This window comes from Aythya fuligula, chromosome 8 (genome assembly GCF_009819795.1).
Source record: "Aythya fuligula isolate bAytFul2 chromosome 8, bAytFul2.pri, whole genome shotgun sequence".
In the NCBI taxonomy this organism is placed as follows: Eukaryota; Metazoa; Chordata; class Aves; order Anseriformes; family Anatidae; genus Aythya; species Aythya fuligula.
Genome location: NC_045566.1, coordinates 26,694,289 through 26,714,743, shown reverse-complemented (window position 1 = coordinate 26,714,743; position 20,455 = coordinate 26,694,289). Strand labels below are relative to the sequence as shown.

The 20,455-nt window shown below is 41.1% G+C and overlaps 1 protein-coding gene across 2 annotated transcripts in view; it reads right to left on the bottom strand.

Annotated features, from left to right (window-relative positions):
• The window catches only part of VAV3 (vav guanine nucleotide exchange factor 3), a 162,577-nt gene that overhangs the window by 117,500 nt on the left and 24,622 nt on the right, over positions 1–20,455 (bottom strand). For both annotated transcript variants that reach the window (XM_032192464.1, XM_032192465.1), the window contains exon 2: positions 18,227–18,343. In XM_032192464.1, coding sequence (XP_032048355.1) covers positions 18,227–18,343 — 117 coding nt within the window. The remainder of the gene's footprint in view (positions 1–18,226; positions 18,344–20,455) is intronic.

Below are 20,455 nucleotides of genomic sequence, written 5' to 3'. Positions count from 1 at the left end.
TGTTCTGTCCTAGACAAGAATAAGCTAATGCAAGTGGCCATGCCTTATGGATGTAAAGGTACCACATCTTCTGTGGTCACTGCACAAAGTCATTTCTGGGAGATAGAGCTGGAAAACATATTGCAATCAATAGCCTTATTTAAGCACCCTGGATTTGTCTAGCATGTAATATGAAATAAAAACCTTATGTGTTAACAAGCATTTAACGTTCTAATAGCAGCATTGTCAGATGTACAATGGTCTCATTGAGAGGCAATGTTCACAGAAAAAAGCTTAGATTTTTATGGGACAACTGCCCTGGGGAAAGAAAAATTTCAAGTATCTAAGCCTTTCTTCAGACTTCACTACAAGCTCAGGTTGGGAGCAAACATTTTGAAGTTATAGTCTGTGTCCGTCCAGCAGCAACCTAACTTGACTTATGCTTCTCCCTTATTCGATTTCATATGAAAAAATTGGAGAACAAACAACAATCAGTCAAAAGGTACGCAGGCTCGTGGATGCCAGAGACAAACAGCCTCAATGCCAAGATCTCAAAGAAGCTGTTAAACATTAGCACTTACAGCTTTACCCCATGTTGATCACAATATGCTTCTTAAAAGTATGTCTTTCCATATATTTCCCTTTTTACTTGGCAAGCACTAATTATACCACTCACAGCCATTTCCAACAACACGAATTCCCTTGTTACACATAGACCAAAAATAACAGCTTCAGGGATGAGACAGCATCAAAAACAGTGAAATAGAGCAATATTCAACTGAGGCAGATGTGCGAAAAGTAATCCTCAGAAAGCAGTCAAGTCAGAGAGCTTGGCAAGAGCTTGATTTTTGGAAAGATGAGAGATGTCAACAACAGCAAGTAAGAAAGTCAAAGGAGGGAGGGTGAGGCAAGGGAAAAGTGGCAATCTCGTTTTAGAAAAAGTCGTGTTGCCAGCCTCTGACAGGGTTTAAGATGACAAAAATGTCACCTCAAAAACTAGAAAACAGGATGAGAAAACTGAAACCAAACCTGAAAAGCAAACGATATAAAATGAGAACAAAAAATCATAGTTCCCTCAACCGTAACTTGTTTCAAAAAAGATGCTGCATGTTTTCCACAAAAAGGAACAAAATTATCAGGATGCATGCACATCCCATGAATCTTCGTTAGCTGTATTAACATTGTTCGTTTCTTGCTGTAGGCAGTTCTCAGTCAAATGGAGTATTACGCACACAGTAGGCCAGGCTACTGCAATGCAAGGTAAATCTGTCAGTGGATGTTTAGGCGCTGAGACACTTACTTTGCCCACTGCCTGTGACAGTCCCAGGGAGACTCCTCGGGCAGCCTTCGACTACCGCATCTGACACACCAACAGAGCAGGCGAGGCTGGGGCTGCCAGTGGGATCTGCTGCCTGCCCAGCTCAAGGCTCTGCTGGATATTACAAGCTTCACAGCAAGATTTTTCCCGTAAGGATTTCATCTGCCAAGTGAACTAACATGGATCAATTTAAAGCCATCATGAGGTCTGTGGCACACTGTCAGACCAATTCTTTTGTATCAGCCAGGCAGCTCTGATACAACTGTACCAAGTCATAACATTGGGGAAATGCAGACCTTGCTTTTAACATTTTAGCTAACAAGCCAAATTTATAGCTCAATTCCCCTCGATGTCCAGAGGTCTGCACTTGTAAACATGCATCAAAGGAAAAACAAGTCAGATACTATACCTATGGGAACAACCAAATTTCACTGTGTCAAATTGTTTTCAACATGCGTGCAAATAACAGAGCAAGGCCTAGGGTTACTACAGTAAATTGAGTGGCTTTGTCTACTATCTATCTATTAATCAGTGTAATTTTTTCTTAACATTAGAGGAATGGAAGTGTTTCAAAAAGAATCTCGTGATTTAGTGTAGCCAGCAGCTTGACTTCCACAGAGGTTTACATTACTCCAAAGCGGTGAAAGCAGTACTTTCAGATGTTTATGGGAACACCTGCCTTCTCTAAACCAGCTCCAGAATTCATCATCACTTACCATTTCAGGGAAAGCACTTTGAAAATGAAAATGTTTTAGGTTATTACTCTGGCAGTCATGAAAGATGCTTTACGCTGCTTGGATAAAGTACTTTTAAGGAGAAAGAAAGCTTACTAACTTTATTCACTCTCCTAAATGGGATGCACTTTTTTTTTTTCTTCTTAGCCAGGAACATGCAGAGCATTCCCAGCTGGCTTACTTCCACGTGCTACGTCTACCTCAGCAGTAGGAGCTGAAGGTGTCTCCCAGTGTCTGTATATGAGATCATGTACAGAAGCCCCAACAAAAGAATTAAAGCAACGTATCAGCATCCTCCTGGAAGCTAACCAAACCATCTTCTGCACAAACGAGCAAGTAACATCATCTTAGATAGTCCTTTTCCCCCCCTGAGATAAGCAGAGACTTGTAACTGCTCAGTCCCTGGTCAGTGGCCCACAGACCCAGTGCACCCCCTGCATCCCCCAGCAGCAGCAGGAGCCGTGCACCAAGCGGCAGTGGGAGGATTTGGGGTTGAGTGGGGCAGAACAGCCAGGCTGCAGCCTCCCACATGCAAAGGGAGAACTGGCACCACCACAACCAGACTGCAAGGAAGTTGGGCCATCAGTAACTGCGTGGCAGCCTCCTTTATCCCACCCCTTTGTGTGCCTTTTTCCCCTCACACACCGCACAGGCCGCCGGCTCCATGGCGCCTGCCCCGCCAACAGGCCCTCAAGCAGCAGCGCCACAGAGGCCCGGCCTCCACCTCCCGCCTCGCCCCGCGCTCTCCCTTCAGCCCGCAGCCGTGCCCTGGCACAAGACATGCTGTTTCTACACAGCATTTCCTCTGGAAAGATCTTAATCGGCTTCTGGCGTTTCTAGTCAGGGCTCCTAAGAAGCTCCGCTACCCTGGTACCCCAGGGTACTGCCTTGTGACACACGCCTTGCTTTCTGCGCTGAGCCCCAGCAGCAGATTTCAGTCCTGTTTGTAGCAGTGAGCTGACTAGAAAAAGAAAGCTCTGCCATCCTCTCAGATTCAATATTCTCTCAGTCAGTTTTACAGGATTTACATCACTTTTACACGATTTACTCAGTCAAATCATCTTGTGAATCAATCACTCCAAATAAATGAAAGCTTATTTTACTGCTTGCAAATTTTAAAGAACTTTTTTAAACGATGTATTGGTCTCCAAATTGTAAGTTACTCCTTCACCTTGGAGAGGGCTAGTGTCATCATCCCCCCCTCAGCTAAGAGGGAGGAAATAAAACTTTATCAGAACATCAGTGCTAAGAATTCTTTCCTTTTCAGAGGCTTGCTGGTGTCAGACAGCAAAGACCACGGGTCTTCATTTACCTGCCAGCCAACATATTAAATCGACTCTGAATCAGATGCGAGAGGAAGCAAGCAAAACCACACTTGAAAATTCCTTTTTACGTGAGCGAAGTGAGAGAAGACAGCATGATACACAGGCTCTAGCAAATGTCCAACAGGAGAGAAAGCTGAAGTGCAGGATTTCCAATAGAGTTATATATGATTCTCTTACGAGTAGTGAGGACTTATCTGGTAGGCAGAAAAATTTGGAGATGTATTAAAATGAACACAGGCATAACAGGACCAGTCTCCTGGCCAAAAGCAAGAGACAAAATGAGACTGCCGAAACAAACCTGAAATGCAGAAACAAGAAAGGCCCAAAAAGCACTTCAGGGAGAAGGACTACAGCAGACTTCAAAGCAAAAGAGATGAGAGAGGGGCTAAGCATGAAGGCAAAGAAGACAGGGCAATGATCAAGATCCAACAGTAACTAAACAGGGAAAATGAGTTTAAAAATGTGATGAGAGTATAATTAAGTAGAAAGAGTCACACGGGCTGTGCTCATTAGGGGTAAGGCTAGGGCAACAAGAACACAAGACAGTGCTAAGAGCCCCGCATGGAGGAAGGAGACGGGCCAGCTCCCCTCCTCTTAATTTGGAGGGATAAAGTGTCTGTAGGACTTCAAAACCAACTAGTCCCAGCATATCCACAGTGAAGCTATAAACAGGAGAGCATCAAAAGATTTTATCCTTTATTTCTGAACCAGTGCCACGGTGGGGGGCACTGCTATTTTGGTACCATTATTTCTTTGTTAACATGAAGTTGGTAAGCAGCACGTTTTCCTAAGGTTTAGGAGACTGCTACAGGCACAGGTGGACTATGCTGACTAGAGAGAAAAAACACTTCCACAGCTGAAATAGACATAAGGAAATCTGCAGAAGTTCTGCAATTTGAATAGAAAGGTTCTCATGCACTCCCACTTAATTTGGCATCCAGCATCAGCATGCTTGCACTGATGAACTGCTAGTTAATCTAATTAATAAATCTTGCCCTTGTATGCATTAGAAGCAGTCTGGTTGTGGTTTCTACAGATTCTGAATTTATGCCACCCACCTGTGGGTGGCAAATCTCCATCAAAAAAAAAAAAAATGTAAATGTGAATTACTTTGTAAAACTTACCTTATAAAAGTGCATGTTATGCTTATGTTCCTAGTATTTGAGCTCTTTCACTGAGTTTTGGATATTACCTAATGCTTGCTAGGTATGTCTTTCCTGCATTCCAAAAAAAAAAAAAAAAAAAAAAAAAAATCATCTTCTATTTCCTTTAAAATACCCAGCTGCAGGTGCTGCACCACAGGCACCCACTTCTGCATTCACCAGATGAGGTACCCTGGACTCCCTGCCAAAGCTTCATCTTCCTCCACCAAAGCAAAGTTTCTACTAATTTGGACAGTAAAAACCTGTTTTTAAGGCACAATCATGATTTTAACGTTTTCTGCCACAAAATATGCAACTGAGCAAAACCATCATCTGTCTTCAAGACTACATTCAGCCTCCGAGTTAGCATAAACAAAAAACAGACCTCACCACTTGGAAAATAGCATGCTGACATTTCTAATGAGGTGGTTTAAGAGCTTTCATTAACTCTACCAAGCTGATACTTCAAGACTCATAATGAAGCTTGCCTCCTTGACTCGTTTCCCCCACAAATCAAGCAGAGCAGCTGCATCCATCCACTAAGTTGGGTGCTCAAGCTAACCTTTTTTTCCTAGCTGAAAGATTTTAAGGGGTATTTCCCCTGGGAAAAAAAAAAAAAAAAAAGTCACAACACATTAAAACACAGCCTCAAAAATAAATTCAGAATTCTGTCAGCCAACAGTATTTAGTATAAATTTTAATAAAGGGTAAGTGCTTGAGTCTCAAAAGACAGTGTGTATATATAGGTATGTAAGTACACATGCATATATTTTTCACTGGTGGTGACGAGGAGATTATTTAAAATCATGAGAAGCCACAAGAGCCAAGTAAGTATCTTAAATGCAAAAGAAAGCACTCTCAAGAGGCACATGCACAGCTAATTCCTTCACAAAGCTGGCCATTTCTAACAGCTACAGGATTTCGTAATCATTACCTACCCAAGACAGGCAAGTTTCAAGGAAAAGCTGCAGATAAAATATATAAACATGAAGAAGTTGGTCTAATTCCTTAACTCGATGCTTTTGAAGGGACAGCTTTTGAAGGCAGGAGTTCATTCCAGGGGATCATTACACAACATGCCAACTACAACCAGGACTTTGACAGCACTAATATTCAGACAGTACATAGAGCCAGCTGTTTCGAGTGTGACTGCCACAAGCGTGGCATTATTTCCTTTCCTTATGCCACACTGCGCCCAGCTAATCCTTGGGAGCCACGTTGTGCAAGGAGCTGGTGATGTTGCCTGCCGGCCGCCTTCCCCAACCCAGGAGCCAGCCCCAAGGCACCCCCAGTGCAGCAGCTGCAGGGGATGCTTATTCCCAGCATGTACCCAAGGCTCTGCTGGCACAGTTGGCTTTGTTTAGTCCACAGAGTAAAGGGACACATCGGAAGAGAAACACTAGGGAGGTCTTTCCCTGCATCATCCCTGCTTGCCCGCCCTGACACCCCCTTGCCCCGCACGGAGCAGGCATTTAACACCCCTCCCTCTCCTCTGGAGAGAAGGGCCCTTCTCAAAATACAGCTTTAGACATGTCAGCTAAGCACCCTGGTGTGCTTGTTCCATGATATCTCATCACCTTACAGCACATCCGGAGCTGGCAAACACAGCCCAACACAGTGGGTACTGCGACTTGCAGTATCACGTGGAGGTACCCCGTACCAGCCACAGGAAGACTATTCTCTATCGACCTAGCAACACGGAGGAAAAAGCTACAGAAGGCCAGTGAGTCACTGTGAAATCAGCAGCGTCTCTGCTCCACACTTGAAACCACACCGTGAGTTTTGGACAACAGCTTACCCCAGCGAAGGCTGAATGGGAAACGGGAAAACTCCCTGCCCCCAGCCACCGCTGACCTACATTCCCATTTTCCCTCTACTCCCTGCAAGGGCACAGGCAGTAAATCCTCCCTCAAAAGCCATTTACATATTTTGGTAAAAAAGTGGATTACAGAGTGCACTGAATTACTCAGCTCCTATCAATTAGCTGCAGGAAACACACATCATGCTGCTTGCACAACACCACCGATGTATTTTGGCACAAATCAGTTCAAACTCAGAAGCACTCTGCGCCTTTCAGCATTTTAAATTAACCATGAAGTAGAATTGTGGAGAATGGGATATATTCATGAGCACTAACTCTCAGCTGGCTTTGCTGTGTAATTCTGCCAAGTGTCCTTGATGTGTCCATTGAACAAAATGGCTTTCAGTTAAAGATATATCCAGACCTGTAAGTAACTCTGTTTAATTCAGGAATTTTATTTTACTTTATTTCCAAGGTTAACAGTTATACATAAAACATGCCTGGAATAGCACATTCCAAAAACTCAGATATGCTTCTGTCAGCTACCTCTGCATGGCAGTGCATTTATACAACGTGCCCATGTTGCTACTTCATATCAAAGGCTCTTTAAAGACAGATCTTAAGACTTACGTCAGCAAATTACACTTCTAAACAATAAGGTGAAATTCAGGAACTGATTCACTTGCAGAGTTAGCACGAGCTGCAGTGAATCATTTAATTTGTTAGCAGTACTTCTAATTTCTTCTGTAATGTCACTTTCCACTTAGCTGCTGTTGCTTTCCACAACAGTTTTTAAACAGGTTCTTAAGTTGATCAACAAATACACTCAGTGCAAAAACGTTATGATGAATAATTTGCTACCGAATGGTTATTTTGGAAATGGCATGCCCATTTTTCAATCACTTGTGTTTCACCTTAGATACCTCACGCAGAAAGCCCTGAAAGTGCAAGCAGTCTGCTCAGTGGAACCTGTCCAGATAAACCTCGTGAATCATGCTGGAATATCAAGTACTTAAATTTATCATTTCTGTCTGAACACACAACCATAGTTTCTGCATAAGACTCAATAACTTTTATCGTCTCCAAGGTACTGTCACCCTGGTCTCCCTGTCTCAGCAGCCTTTTACTTTTTTCCACTCCCCCTCAGAGGTGCCCCCTTCCCTCTCCTGCTGTTCCTCATTGCTAAAGTACTACCAGGATATGGTTACAAACACTTAGGACCCAAAATCCAAGTCCCAAACCACCTCCTCGCCACAGTAGAGGCAGCCACAGCTCCAGCTCACTCAGCCTGCAGACAAACCCTGTGGTGGTGGCAGTGACAACGAACCCACCAGCCCTGCAGCACCACGAGCCAGACACTTCCCCAGCCCACAGCTCACCCCTCGGGTGCTGGCACAACACGGCTGGGCCTCCGGAGGGGCAGGGGCCCAGCAGAGCCTTTCCAAGGCAGCAGCAGGATCGCTGTTGGGCCTGGGGCTGACAGGGAGAGGAGCCCTGCTGCAGCAAGGCCATGGCCGCTCCCAGGCGCTCACCACCTCCTGAGCAGCCAAGGCTCACCTCCCGAGCCACCTCCTCCTGCCTCTGCCACCCAGCTGCGTTAGGGCCTCGCAGGACTGCGCAGAACAAGTGGCAGCACCTTGCTGGCCAACACAGGCCCAGCAGCTATTCCACATCCTTCATTTTCTCAGCTCCAAAATCATCCATTTTGAAAAATCTCCCTCTCAAACCTCTATCAACTTCTGCGAGAATCACAAGGCCCCTTCCACTGATCTGATCACCAAGGAGGGACAGACCGTGCCAGGCACACCATCTCCCTAAATACACCTCATGTTTTGCACAGGAAGACTTAATGCTTTTCACAGCAAGGTAGTCTTTATGATCCCAATCAACTACAGCAAATAAAGTACTTTTAAGTTCATAAATACACTTGTATGCTCGGACATTTCTGTTTCCAAACTACTTCAAGTATTCGTGCTGCTTTCCAAAGGCACAGAACACTGCGCATCAGACATTAATTCACAACCATTACTGTCAGAATGAAAAACAGAACAATTTTTAATCCCACACCTCCCTAGTCCCGTCACCAACACATTAAGTAAGAGCCCTCTGATGCATTTTGTAAGCATTTCTCATTAACTCACACCTATTTCCTTTTTATGAAACACAGTGTTTCCGGCTGCAAGCCATTCACTACAGGTTTCACTTTCTCTTGAAACTGTACAGAAAAAGCAGTGAATGAAACTACAACCAATATGACTAGCAAAGCATCCTTCGGGCCAAACAAGCGTTTAAGTTTTAATACTCACAAAGAAACAAACACTATCATCTTTGAAAACAGGCTATCATTTGGGACTTAACACTGGAATACGCTTCTGCTTTACATCCAACCCCTTCAATTCTGTGATTCTGTGATAATAAACCTACCAACTACAAATTATCGGAAGAGAGTGCAGGGGAGGAGATGAGCACCTACAGAAAAGGGGGGCTCCCACAGAGGGAGCAGAAACCCACTCTGCTACCCCACAGCACACTGCCATCTCTGGGTTTGGTCTCACCATGGCATCTGCACTTAGGCTCGTAGGACGCTTGCACTTGCTTGACTAACTCTTCACAGGAAACCCCAACGCTGCACTGCAGATGGTCGAGGCCAGCATTTCACTTTCACTCTAGCTTGTAATTTCTGCCACTCAGGTAGTGACCAAGACCATGGCCCAAATATCTCTGGTGAAGATTTAGCACAGATGCTCTTCAAAAATATTTTTTAAACACACATGTAGATCCAGAGGCCAGGACATCTTTCAGCAAAAGAAAAACTTTAGCTATTTCAAATCATTCCAAAAAGAAATAATAGGAGAAAAATATACTTTATTACACTTTTTTGTTTGTTTTTTACAGTGGAATGCAGCAAGAAAAGCATCATCTTTGTTTTTTTAAATCCACGCATAGACAACATACCAGTTTAACTGAACTGTTGTCATCATTTATGCATACAACCAGGACATTTTGGCAAGCTGTATAGGGACTGGTAACTACTCCAAGTTGCTCACTTCTGAATAACCTCCTCTGTTCGTTTCTGCTGCTTTCCCTCAAGCTTTAACTTTTATTGAGATGAAGTCAGCTAAAATTCAAGTTAAGCTGTAAGAAACACAAAAAAAGGACAACAGTAGTGCAAAAGGTGCCCTAGGTAATCCCTAGTGCTGCTCGTCAATCTCTCGCTCAGACAAAAGGTTAGGCACAAAGGTACAGTACATTAGGAAGAACAGTTGACCAGTATCACAGTAATTAAGCCAAGTGTTGTAATCAGAACTCTTCAAGGATGCAACAGTAACAAACTGAATGCTTTCTTATTCAAGTCCTACACAAAATCACTTCCCGTCTTTAAGAAGATGCCCAATTTAGTATTACTTTTGAATATGCATCCTACAGTATCTTGAACTTAACCTTGCAAAGCTTATTTAAACAGACTTTTTAATCTCTCATATTCTCTTCTACAACCTGTATTAAAATCTTCTCAAGAAGTCAGGTACATCTAAAATACATCAAATGGGTTGATCCAGATAGATCCACAGCTAGAAAACACTAGCAGAAGAAAATTGGGTAGATACAGGTGTAGTAACACCAGGAGGGAACATAAGGCCCAGACAACATGAGAAGTGATAAATGATACGTTAAAGAGCTGAATGCACTGCTACAATAAAAACAGCATAAGTAAATCATGAATATACATTCATTAAAGCCAAGAGAAAGTAGCAGCACATATCAACAAGAATAACAGAACTTTTTACATAAGGATTAAGCCTGCTGAAGTGCATCAACACTAAGGCACCTCATACAGCCTGCCATTACCTAAAATCCTGGAGATACTTTGAGTACAGCAGGCAAGCACACATGCTTGTCCCTAACCACCTTATTTAGATACCATACCCAAAACTGTTCGGTTGCTTCATCTTTTACCAGCATCTAATAGTAATAGTGGCTTACTACTTCAGATACAAGAACAACCAAGTGCTCCAAACAACCCACCCAACTCTGCAAATAGACTACACTTGAGTCCATGTGGACTAATGAAACATTTGACTTTTACATGGCTGTTACAAGCAAGCAAAGCGTAGTCCAAGCCACTCAAAGATGTCTAGAAATATTAATGCAAATTTCAAGAGGAGGTGAAATGAAGCCTGAACATGACGTGCAATGGCACAAGCCTTGTCTCAAGATCTAAAAAGGGTGTGCAGTAAACCATGTCAGAACCTAGTGTGATGGAAAAAAGTGTATAAATGAACACAGATTTAGATCTGAAATAGACAGCACCTTAAACATACCCACTCAGAAAACAAACCCTGAACTCAATGCAAAGCCCAGCCTGAGACTACCACAAGGTAAAAGAAATTAAAACAGAAAAACATCCAGGTAGTTTTGGTAGTAATTAATGTTAATGGTAAAACATTAATTTTTACCACAAATGTTAATGTGACTTCGCTGTAAGTCTTAAATCTCATAGTTCTGACAGATCAAGTCTTCCCTGCAGAGGCTGGGGGGAATTACCTAGGAAACTAGAATAAATGACTACAACGGGTTTTCCCAATTCCTGAGTAGGGAAATAAAAGGCTGATGTGCAACAGACAGAATCCCTCAGAACTGAGGAAGCCATATCAAGTTCTTTCTCCTTTTCATCACTCCCAAAATATAAACAGAACGAACAACGTACTAAAGAAGAAAAAAAAGAAAAATTTGGACATCAAATGGAACATCTCCTTTATTACACAGTGATGGCACTTGGACTCCAAATTAACACCTACAAGCATACACAAGGAATATCAACTGAAAGCAAACATGCCACAGATCAGAAGAGGCAGGGAATCATTGATTAAAAATATTAAAAATGGCAAATCCTTTAGGTTTAAAACAGTGCCTTACATCAGTGTCCAATTTGAACATTTAATTTGCACCACTGATGACAAATATAAAATCACAAAGTCAAGGTTCAAGCCTTTTCATGTTCAGCAGCAAATCCCTCTTCCATCTTAACATGATCTGAAATTCAAACATTTGCAACAGGGTTTTTAATTCGATGTCAAGCCCATTTCGTGGCGTAACTGGAAAAAAACAGAATGATCAACATTCCCAGGTCACCGCAATAACCCTATTCTATCTGTTTCTAGGGTCGTTACAATTTTATATTTACATAATTTGAATATCAAAATCCCAGAGCAGTAAGAGGCACAAGCGGAGAACCTAGACAACAAATGGAAGAATCTAGGTCAAAATGGGAGAGAGATTCTCCTAGAAATTAACTAAACTCAAACATGAGACAGGATGGAACAGCTTATACAAACGGTACTTCAACTTGTCTTTTCCTATCCCTTTTCCATTTGCTTTGCTCTAGTTGCAGAAAACTGCCACGCTTTCCAGGCTTTGCAAAAGAGGGAAAGGCAAACAAACAAAATGTTTCCTATCCTTCTTAGAGGGTGAACAATGTCACTCTCTAAGAAAACAAGATGTACAAAAGACTCTTTCAAGTCCATCTGGACTAAATCTGGAAGCTACTCCTTTGCCTTCTGTTTTTACTTGGTTTATAATAGTGTTTGTGTGACCAACATTGATAAATTAAGTGTTGGTTTTAGTTGTCTCTTCCAGCATCAACTTCCATTTACTTATCTGGTAAGTTTGTTTTGCAAGTACCACAGAGAATGAATTCCCTGTTTAAAAGTAAGGTCTAAAAATATTTCTATGAATAAATAAGTCTTCTCACACACGTCTTAAACACTATCAAACCTACTCAAGCTCCAATTGTCTTCTTCCACCTCAGAGGAAGGCATGGTACCAGAATTCAACACTGCAAGTCCAACATCTGCTGGATATGTGAATAACATTACACGTAACATTTGGATCCACATATTGTTCGGATAAGATCATCATAGCAACAGGGAGATGTGCTCACAAACTCATTTTTTCACATCAGCAGTTGCTCATTAATCTTGACTTTCCCAAGCCCGCTCATGTTTGCTGAAAAATATAATGAAGTCTACACTAAATAAAGACCTGATGTCTTCTGATACTTGCAAAAAAATTTGAGCACTCCCTAGATGAGAATTTTTCATTAATCACATACTTGTGGTACTTTTAACACTTTGTGATGTGGTCAAAAACAAAGATTACCATTATCATTTTCATCAACTGGAAGCAAATATTACGGCTCGAAAAAGTTATGACAAACCTAAGAAACTTATAAAAGCTCGTTTGGGAAGACAGCTGTCCACTCGTATTTTGCCACAAGAACATTCAAAAGCATAATCCTGAAATATTCACACTTAAATGTATACACTCATATAGAAGCTATAAGCTCATGCTAACAGTTTTAGAGTTCTTGACATTTCATGCCTAGCAAGTTGTATGAGCCGTGTGGGGATGACCAATGCAGTAGTCATTATTACTGACCAAAACACAGAATTTATCTAGTGTTTGTAATTGTTTGCATTGTCACACCATGGCAATGCCTTTCTAAAATTTTTCAAGGACTTTTCAATAAGGTTATTGACAAGCTACAACATCATTCATCCTATTGATTCTCTCCACTCACCACTTATCCCAAAAGTATGATTTATGTTCTTTGGGGCTGAAAGGTTTTTTTTGTTATTTTAAGAGAGGCTTTTAGGGAGGCTACTGAGTGCTCGACCTTTACGTAAATCTATACAAACAGGAATAGGACCTAACAGCTAAGGCTTTCCATACATTCCAAACATTTCATCAGTTTTACAAAACAGGTAGTATTTTCTTACTTGTTTTGTCCATGGCAATTCTGTAGAGAAGAAAGCTGAAACCTGGCTATATCTTTGTCTGTTTCAGGGTGTACTTCAGAATGTGGGAGAACGAAGAAGGAGTTTATCGAGTGCCATTCATCCCAAAACAATCCATCTCACATTAAAACGCTACCCCTGAAAGCAACTGTACAGCTGGTTTCTTAGGCAAACATCTACAGTCTTTTTTTTTTTTTCTTTTTTCTTTTTTTTTTTTTTTTAATTCTACCACTGGGATCTCAGAGTGAAGATACAAACCTCTGGTTTTAATGACCATTGCATTTTTACCAGCTCCTTTCTCCTTCCCCACTCTAGGCTTTAGTATCTTTACAAAAATACGCTATGCCTTGACACGTTCCCAACGTTCTGCAGCTTTATTTTGACTATTTGTTGAAGTGCTCAAATTTTACTCTGGAAAATTTTTACTCTTTTATCTTGCTCTGTAAATTCACAGCTTAAAATGCGAAACAACTGTAGTGGATCTCAAATATCTCAGTTTTACTGAAAATTTCCTAAGTGTTTTTTTCCTCTTCTGTCTTCCAGGAAAGGTACATAAGTTGTTATAACAACTGTTGCTCTTTGTTGTGTTGATTTTGGTGTGTGCATCTCATGCACATCTGCCTGATCTTCCTGGAATCTGTTAAACCTGAGGGAATACTAACACACCAGGATCCTCAACTTCAGCATGACTTTCTGCTGCATCATTGCCCGGATTTCCTTTGCGCTAACAGAGTGACGAAAATGATCACAGACTACATGACCTTAATATATGTGTTCAGTGTTTTCACAGCAGTTTCTTCTTTTAAATAAACATGCTTTTCAAGCATTACTGGAGAGCTGGCTACACTAGATACTATCTTAAATCCTTTTTAAGCATGCTTTTTTAAAATTAGGTACTTGTTTGATTGGTGGGAGCTGATACCTGATCCTGTTGATTTTTTCAAATCATTATTATTGCCTATTATTTCTAGATATCTATTACAGTGCCCCACTGCTGATATTTAACCAATTTTGAAATGAGGTGTATTTATTCTTTACTGACAGGATTCAAAAATTAAAAACAAAGTTATGTTCATATGAGATCACTTGTATCATACAGAACACCATGCACAGGCACACCGCTTCGATTATTTAAAAGCAGAGTGAACAAAGTTGTTTTTCTGACAATATCCGGACAGCCTTTTCCCCACAGGACTTCAAACACTGCTCCTGAGCCCAGCGAGCGCCTATTGACATCAACAAGCTCCGAATCTAATCCCAATTCCCATTTCTGCAACTCATGAGTCTGAAATTTCCTTCAGACATTGGGGATAGCAACAATTTGTTGCGGCACACCCAACAGCGCAGACACTGTTCGAGGGGCGTGCAGGGCTCAGAGCCCAAAGAACAGGCACCAACCTTGGTTGTTGATTCTGGCACACAGGTAGAAAGGAAGAACCTGACAGCCCTGTACTAGTGAAAAATGACTCTCCAGCATGGAATTTGCAATGAAAACACTGTCTGGCACCCCGCATGCGTGGGAGGGCATTTCGTGCTCCGTCAGGAACTTAATGCAGCAACAATGAGATTTACTGAAAGAAAGGTGACTGAGTGGGAACGGATGAACAATGCAGAACTGAAGGCAAAACATGGGGGTTTTATGCTCAGAAAGCATGGTTTGAGAACCTTTCCATTTCCATGTGATTTATCCCCTCTTTTTTTCAAGTTGTCAGTCTACAAACCAGAAATTCTGTGCTAGATTTGAAACAGAAGAAAACCCTCATCCTTTAACAGCTGAAACAGCTGATGCCAATACTTACACAGCACTTACGCACTGAAGTCATAGTCCTGGGATTGCCTGCTTCCCTCTTTCTTCACCTGTCCCTCTCTCTGTACATGCTGCTGCTTCAGCCCTGCTTTCCATAAAAGTAACTGCATACACCCTTCTTTCACTCTAATCATAGAGATCAAAGTCTCTCCAAAGCAGAGCACAAAGTTCAAGTCAAATTTTCGTATGTTTTGACATAATATCTGAAAGCAATTCATTTACCCTGAGCTATTAAATATAAGTTTCACCATTATAATCAAACATTTTGTAACCAGCGTTTCCCAAGGCTGGTAAGAGGCCTATGACTATATTGACAGCATACAGCTACTACCGCCATGGCACAGGGTTTTGCTCCACTGTTTTAAAAAAAAAAATTGACAAATATATTTCAATAACAGATGATTTTGATCACTAGGGCATGTTTTTTCCATTTCAATCTTAGTTCCTTGAAAGCATATTGCTCATTTACAGTTGACACATTTCTCATCTTCCCCCCGTTAGCGTGCTTACTCATTAAAATCTGTCATAAAGCAGAATTTTATCCTAAGATCACGAACTCAGGTGTCTGGGTTTTAAAAAAAACTACTTAAATTTAACTGGAACTTTTAAAAGTACCAACTATGTAAGGCTTCGCATCACCTCAGCAACAGTTTATTTACATCTCAGCACCGAAAAGTACTTGCCAACTTCTGACAACTCAAGACAGCTCCTGTCTGGCTCCCTGGGTATTCAGATGTTTCAGAGGCTGTGGAAATCACACTAACAACACCCATTTGGGTCAACAGTCTGAGAAACTCGTGTCTCAGAGGCTTTCTAAGCCTTCCTATGTTGTTTGTTTTTGCCTGTAATCATTCATATTTTGGGCATATTTAGGGAGAGCAGTTTGAAGAATTATTTTTAGAAACAGCAAAGTTAGCTAGCTGCATGCAGTAGCAGGAAGAATCTGGGGCGCTGCTTTTTTGGCCTTTTGTATATGTACAATATTCAACTCGAATTCAAGCAAGCTGGAGATCTAGGACTACATTTGAGCAGTTATTCACAGGAATAAATAATAATTAAGGGGAAAGTTCAGAAGCAAAAAACAACTGGAAAACTAAGTTTGCTTATTCCCAACGCTAGCAATGGCAAATCAGAATTTCCAAAGAGGTACTTTATGAGAAATGAAATCCCATGCCACTTCAAATGCTCTCAAGCTAACCGTGCAAACATGTAACTTAAATTATAGAACTCACTCAGCATAATGCTATTGCAGAGGCTAGTAAAAAAAATACAGATCAACAGACCTGTTGCACACTGCAACCTTCACCTGCATGCAAGCAGTCACACAAGCGTATAATGCCAGCAGCTGAACAGCAGAGCCATTATGCACCCAGAGGTGTGCCCTGCACAGCTTTTGGAAGGATTGCACAGGCTTGTTCAGTTCGTCATCTCCACCTCTGCACAAGCAGCTGTTACTTCACACACAGTTCATCTCGCTAAAGAATCCCACAGACCCATGTCTTCCAAATTTGTTGCTGTAGTTTTACCTGGCAGCTCTGCACGAAAGGTGACAATGGCCACTGAACAGGCCAAGACTACAAAAAACACTGCTTGCAAGCAAGCACATCACCGCCCATAATACTAAAATAACAGTACCAGGAATACTAAGTCCATTTAAGCTGTATTGTGGCAGCAGAAGCAGAACAACTTCAAGTCTCTGGATCTAATTTTACTTTGGGATTGGAAATGGTAAATATTTTGGATGGAAGACTTGTTTTTTGTTGTTGTTGTTTTAAACAAGTTATTCTACTTACATAAAAACATGTTCTAAAATAAACTCTGTTACAACTACAAGTAAAGAGTGTCAGAAACATTTGTGCTGGGCTAAATTCAGCCTTAATTCAGAACTTGTTTACTTGTATTCAATTATACAGCAATAATTTGTACTGCAAAATATTTCTTCAAAATCAGACTGCTTAAAAACAGGCTGGGTACATTCATGTAGCAGGAAACATGAAAACAATCAATGAATTAGAAACTACAATAATAAAAGACATTAGGCATACACATCAAAGATTTGATGCAAACGTTAAGATATCTGATTTACTAAATACCTGAATGAAGCATTGATACTGCACAAAGACAGTCAAAACCAGCTATTTCCTCTGCTACTTGCACAAAAGGACTTTTTTTTTCTAAAATAAGAAACGTACTAAATTTGTAAAAAGACCGTTTTAACAAATGTTTTATTTTAAATATAATTTATGACAAAAGACATTCAACATCCAGAAGTAACAAGTGAGATTTATCTGTTTAAAAAAAAAAAATGAACAAGGACCAAAAACCTGACAAAAGATTCAGAAAAGGATATTTGGGTTAATACTATTCACTGAGCCTTGTCAAACACTCAGTCACACTGCAGCCCTGATTCATGCCAGCACTCTTAGATCAGATTTACCTCTGCATCTACTTACAAAAAGGGCAGCACATAAAAGTTAGTGAAAGTACCATACCTTAAAAAAAATGAAATAATGCTTGAAATATAACAAATTTGAATACATAACTATTTTTGCTACTACCTCAGGTAAATTCTAGATCCTTTTCTGTGGAAATAGGGTAATGATACTGTATGACTCAAAAGCAGAAACCGAAGTTGAACTGAACATATGCTGGCAACGACAGATCAAACAGATACGTGGGAGGCTGTGAACAATATACTGGAAAAATCTTATATATATATAGAATAACTAGTGACAGGTTTAGAGAAGACTATACTTATGGCTGTGTAAATTAGAATAGTCACATTAACCTACCACAGCTGTACATGAGCTTTACAGCCGGCTAGAAAACCCAATAGCTTGAAAAAACAACTGGCAGCAAACAAAATTGCAAGGGAAGATACATGAACAAATTTCAAGGGCTTGAGACAGAAGAAACATGCTGTGTATCACATGGTCTTACAATGAAAAGGCCCAGGGTTTGATTCCACTTTTTTTTTTTTTTTTAAATCAGAAGTGATTTCACCACGTAGTACTCACCCACATTTTGCCATCTTCACATACTTTTCACATCCACTTTTAACTCAGCATCTTTCAATCATGTTTAATTTCTCTCTACTTTTCACACCTTCAAAAATTTCCGCCACGGATTTTCCTCTACTCTTTATTAGACCTCCAATTTCAATTTAATTCCTCTGCTTTCTTAATTCTTCCCCACTGTGGTTCTTCCCCCAGTGAACGCCCATCCCTTAGTTACAATTTCTGCCCCACATCTACCAAAAAAGTCTTCCATCCTCAAGCAGCAGAACATGGGTGCCACTCAGGATATAATGATAAAAGAATGCTTACCTTTCCAAAGTCTCTTACATCAAACAAATCGAATGCTTCAAAAAGCTCACTTTTCTTCATCCCAAATATTTCACAACATGCTGAAAGGAAGGTCCTTATGTTCTTCAAGCAAAGAAACTAGGGGAAAGAAAATAAAAATGCTAAGTATGAAGTGAATCAATCAGAAACGTGTATGCTCTCTTTGGTCACAAATATATTATAAAATGCATGAACTCAATTATTTTTAGTTTGGTTTGTTTTAAGTCAGCACTTCCACTATGCTATGAACTTCATAATTCAGTCAAATATTCCCTTCAGACTCAGAAGTGTTAACCAAATTCTGAATGGAGAATTTTCTTTTTACGTAAACAAAGAAATGGCAATATGCTACTAGATACAAGTTACTTTAAAAGCAGACTTATTTTTAATTTTAGACAGACAAGAAAATATAGAACGAAAGTAAGACTGCAGGGTTTCAAATATGAATACCTTAATAAAGCTATTCATACAAAGAAGTTATTCTACATACACATCAAGTATCTTCAGTTGTTAAGGTGAAAGTCTAGTTTGAATGTCTACTGATCACACATACAAATTTAGTACAGTAAAGACATTATGAATACACACTCTCCATGTGGACCACAAGAGGAGATGAAATTTGCAGTTGAAAGTACTCTACAATTTATTTATTGGAAATGTAATATCCTCAAACCACCTGGATTTCTGTACTGAACCAAGGGCTGTTTCCCCCTTTGCCTGTTTACAAGGGCATTAGCACCACAAAGCTGTCATTGCCAAGTCCTTCAGATCCTCTATGCAGTAGAGTACGAAGCAAAACACAGTATTTATAAGCAATGGCAGTTCAAATAACACAGCACTGTGCTGTGAATATGCATTTGGTAGGTACCTATAGAGCAGCTCACTATTACAGCGGAGATCCTGGAGCTCTCCACATTGTAGTGGATTGGTAACACGTGGATTGTTTACATTACGACTGATCATAGCATTGCTGCAAGTTGTGACTTCACATTGTTTACATAAAAACAGTATTTTTGGAATTAATACAGAACAAGTGTCACAACCATACACATCCGGAGTGCAAAGCAGTACCCAGACTGCTCAGTCATACGAAACGGGTCACTGCTTTGCCTTCAGCCTGAGACAACGAAACACCAACGCAACAGGGAGCCTGACTTCACCTCTGAGACAGAGCTAACCCACCAGGTACAGGAAAAGCAGGGCACCTGGTGGATCAGACCGATTCAGAAATTATACATGTAAAAGCACCGATCAACAGGAGAAACCCAAAGAGTGGACAGCTCCAGGGGCTGAGGACAAGGCGACAGCCAAGCTCCCCACAAAGCGCCACAGAAGCTATCACCACACAAGCTGGAGCTCACAGGAAGGCAAGCAGGATGAGCCCTGGTGAGACTGATGACATCCACACAGGGCCTAAAGGGCCACCAGAGCTGGGACCTCGGCCCGGGCTCCCCTCAGCGCCGTCCACAGGCCCACACCTGCTCCAGGCAGCTGGTGCCGGGCTGCGGCCATGGCTGCCCAGTCAGCACACTGCAGTCACACTGGCCTGAGTGACACCTGCCAAAATTTGAGGAAACGTGCCTAGATTGCTCAGTCAGTATCACCAGTGTCTCTGCTTTCACACGAATTACAGTTTCCAAGTCACAATTACACAGTTAGGAGATACAGCCTGCTAACAGATACAAGACATCGCACTCCTTCCACCCTAGCCCTGTCAGAAAGCGCCGGAGGATGAGTACAGAACAGCAATCCTTTTCTTTTTGTTATTATTATTGTTCTTACAAGCCAAAGGCTACGAGATTTCTCCATGCAGAGTACTGATTCAGCCTAAATACTGATTTACTTGCAGTGAAATTCTCACAGCTGCTAATTTCTCTCCTCACTGAAAACACTCAGCTGCCTTTTTAGCACCTAGAAATTTTTGAATTTAGGATCATTAGCAATGCCATTTCCCAACAAAAAGCTCACAGCTGTATTAAGTTGTTTACCTCTAAAGAAAACCTAAAGTTAAGGGAAAGACGGGAGCTGTCATGGGCCTGAAATCTGGCCTAGATTCACCACAGGTATTTCCAGGAGCTGCATTTGGCCTTTTATTGTAGCTAAGAAGTGCTCAACGCATCAGCAGGTACACACAAACAAAATGCTCTTCCCACCCTGCAAAACTTCTCCAAGTTTCCCTAACAGAGGCTTCTTATAACAGAAGACAGATGG